General features: G+C 37.0%; 1 protein-coding gene across 1 annotated transcript; it reads right to left on the bottom strand.

The window, feature by feature from the left end:
* Positions 1-319: 319 nt before the first annotated feature.
* Positions 320-2,107, bottom strand: LOC145601773 (putative galacturonosyltransferase-like 9). The gene has a single exon (XM_081657840.1). It carries the CDS (start codon positions 1,821-1,823, stop codon positions 657-659), a length of 1,167 nt encoding a protein of 388 aa, XP_081513966.1. The 5' UTR covers positions 1,824-2,107; the 3' UTR covers positions 320-656.
* Between the last annotated feature and the right edge of the window lie 1,808 nt (positions 2,108-3,915).

Genomic DNA, 3,915 nt, shown 5'->3' on the forward strand with positions numbered 1-3,915 from the left:
TTTTTCTTTCTTTTGTCAAATTCTTCCTCAATGCACCGTTTTTCTCTTGGATTTTGTTTTGTTTTTTAACCCTAAACAACATGTACTCCAACTTAACACACTTACACCAATCGAACAACGTAAATTTTTGTATTAGACAGGCCACAATAACACCAATTGACAACGTAAATTCTTGTACTCGTATTAGACAGTCACACTTACACCAATCGAACAACGTAAATTCTTGTATCAAACGGTCTAGCCAAGTCAAGGGTATAATATACGAATAACATGAAAAGTTTAAGCAAAACACGTAAACATAAACATAATCAAAGAAGGATGAAACCGAAGAAAATTCTACTCTGTTTGTTTTTATTTTTTTTCCTTTCATTCATATAGAATTATAGATACAAGAAAAATAGACCTCAAAATTTGGTTCCCAAGAAAAGAACCCAGAAATTATAATATCTTTCAAATTAAAAAATTGAAATATACGAATTAAATGCATCCTCATCTTCCCAATCTATGTACATCCTCATCTACCACCATTTCTACCAAAGAATTCAATTCAAACCACCTAAAAATAAAATAAAAAAAAAAAAAATTCCACCCAATTTCCCCATGTTTTTCTGGAAAGAATCTGTAAAAATAAAAAATAAAAATGAATTCAAATCCACTTACAACCATCCAATTAAAGACGAAGCAGAACCAACAAACCCAGCAAACTGCTGTTGTTGACGATGAATCTCTCTCTCTCTTCTCCCTTTAAACAAATCATACGGCTCCCAAAGATGATCCAACGGACACGGTTTCTTCCCATCAAGCCTCACCCATGGCTTCCCTTTTCCACTCCAATGCAACAAACTCACTGGACCAGGATGAAGCGATCTACACGAACCTCGAACATTATCACCCCCTAATCCATGTTGATTCCATCTGTGATCAATCGGCTCAATCCGACCTCCAAAAACCAGTAAAAATGGCGGCAATGAACCCAGCTCATATATCCTCGTTTTCTTCTGGATTTCCATCCAACTTTCGATTTTACTCCTGTAATTTCCCAACCTCCATTGATGTAGATCCATCACCATTACACCCGTATTGAAGTAACAGGGTTTCCGGGTTGTTGACCCGAATGCAGTGGTTTTATGATTCGGGTCGGACCAAAATGTAGAAGTAAAATACGTTGTGAAATTCGCGTGACAATATTCTGGAGCTCCGATTATATGAGAGGAAGAAAGAGAAGTGTTCCAGAGTTTGTAAATATCGTCGACGAGAATAAGGTCCGAGTCGAGGTAGATGACCCGGTTAACACACGGGTCGAGTATATCACCCAGATAGTTTCGGGCGTAGTTTAACGGGTTTTCGAGTGCGACCCGAATTGAGGAAGAGATTAAGTTGATTACGGAATCTTCTCGAAAGATGTAGACCTTGAAGTTCAACGAAGGGAACGTTGACCGAACGAGTTGACTCAGGACGCGAGGTGAGAGCGAGTCGAACTCGGCGGCGATGAAATGGAAGAAGATGTTTTCTGGGCAGGAAGAGTGTTTGAGGACGGAATGGACGGCGGCGATTGAGCCACGTAAGTACTCGTAGTCGAGGGTCATTGCCACGTGGACCAATGAGGGGTCACAGTGAGTGAAAGGGGAGGAGGTTGAAGAGCAGCCTACGCCGTTACGGTAGTCCGGCGCTTCAGAGAAGTGTAGCAGGTGGTGAAATTCCAGATTTGCCCCTGATCTTGAGAGAGATCGGATGCCTAAGCAAGAAGGAGAGAAGAAACAGAGGATTGTTAAGAAAGAGAATAGAATCAGTAAAACGACGGCGTTCCACCGGTGGACCGCCATTGCTCTTTTCTTGATGAACAGCTTCTTGGTCTTCTGAAATGCTATGATGAATTTCTGTAGATTTTTACTTTTTTTTTTTTTTTTTTTTGTGGGTGAAAATAAAATTGAGGATGGAAGTTAAAAAATCATATGATATGATTTGGAATGATATGGATATTTGGATTGGAAGGAAAGAAAAGATATGGAGGAGAGTAGAAGAAAAAGGAAGAAGACGAGTCTTTAAGAGAGAGAGAGAAGGGAAGGTGTATTTATATATGGAGTAGTGCGAAACAGAGTAAGAAATTCAATTGAAAGAATAAAAACGAGGAAAGAGTTTTGTTTTTAAAAAAATTATTAAAGGTTAATTTAGAGCTGCGGCTGACGAAAGGTATACAAAGTAGGACCGCGTCAATGTGCTATGAGAGTACTTCCTCCGTTTCTTAATAGTAGATCAAGAAAATACACTCGTACTCGTAATTATACGGCATATTTTGTTGGATTCATGTCGAAATTTTTACGATGGTATTGAATGAGTAGCTATTTATTGACTAATGTGAAAATAACATATGGAGTATGGAGTATGGAGTATGACTATTCAAAAAAAAAAAAAAAAAGAATGGAGTATGAAGTACTACATACGAGTATGTTTTAGTAGGACCATTCGATTAAATTCGTACCGAAAATAATTATAGTTAGACATTTATTGATTAATGTGAAAATAAAATGTTTCAACCATATATTTGGTGTTTAGAGAGCCATAAAGACAAAGGGTGAGAGTCAATAAACGGAGAATTAATAAAGGGAGAAGTATTTATAGTGTGGGAAATATGACGCGGTTTTGGCTAGGGACTTAGGGCTTTTAAGTAAAGTACTCCGTAGTGAAGTATAAATGTATGATTACGGATGTAACATGAGCGTAACACGTTAAGGAAAATTAAAAGTTTGTTATTTTGGGATATATCTTATCTTTTATGATTTTGATATTTGACAGTCTAGACTAGAGGGCAAGAGGCTGTTTAATTAAATTTAGATTTCTTTTTAAGTTCAAGTTTAAAAGCGAATTGTGTTTAGGAAAATTAAACCTAATACGTGGTCCAATCCCGTGATGACACGTGGCCCAATAAATAGGCGACACGTGTCACCACAGGAAGATGACACGTAGAAGGAGCAAGAGAGCACCTGAAATCAAGTTATGTCATAAAAGCCTCTTTACATCAGGAGACCCAAAATCCTAGGAATGTCGTAAAACGGCGCCTCCAAAGGACACATGTCCCCTACTGATTGCGTAGTCAATCAATGGCCCTAAACTCTAGGTCACTTACCCTAAGGGGCACAATTCCCCACCCCTATAAATACCCCAATCATTGATGATGGGAGGGGTGGATTGTAACATATCCTTACAAAGAGAACTATTAGCTCTAATCTCCTTACTTTCTCTCTCTACATATATTCCGCTTCCGGTCACTAACTTGATCGTCGAAGGCGAATCTCCGATCACCGGAGATTCGTGTTTTGCAGGTGTCCATTGCTTGGAAGAACGTGACCAGTATCCCGAGGGATTCCAAAAAACCCTGAAACAAATTGGGTTCTCAGTTAATCCTCTATTCAATCAAATTTAATCGCTTTTTTTCCCTCCTTTCAAACTCTATAATTAATACGGAGTATTCAATTAAATGTTAGACGTGTTTGACATCAACTCTTTAATTTTTAGAGGTTTGACTATTGAGATACCGTTTTAAAGTACTCATACTAATTTGATAAATTTTGAGATAACTTTTACAGCGTAGGATATTGATTAGCAAAAATCATTTTGACAGCTAATATAATCACTAACAAAAGAGTACATACGAGTACTTTGGTAACATCAAAGTTTCGTTATTGCTAATATAATTTTATTTCCTCAAAAAAAAAAAAAAAAAAAAAAAAAAAGGTTTAATTTTACCAAAATCATTAACTTTAAATTTAATTACGAATTTGTAAAAATCAGTAAATTATAGCCTTATAGGTTTTGCACAAAAATCCCGAAGTGAATCCAAATATGTCATTGTTATCATATTCCTTGACTTTTCAAGTGGAGAGTTATTAGTTGAGGAAAACCCCAACTTAAACTAGT

This window comes from Chenopodium album, chromosome 21 (genome assembly GCF_948465745.1).
Source record: "Chenopodium album chromosome 21, dcCheAlbu1.1, whole genome shotgun sequence".
Classification (NCBI taxonomy): domain Eukaryota; kingdom Viridiplantae; phylum Streptophyta; class Magnoliopsida; order Caryophyllales; family Amaranthaceae; genus Chenopodium; species Chenopodium album.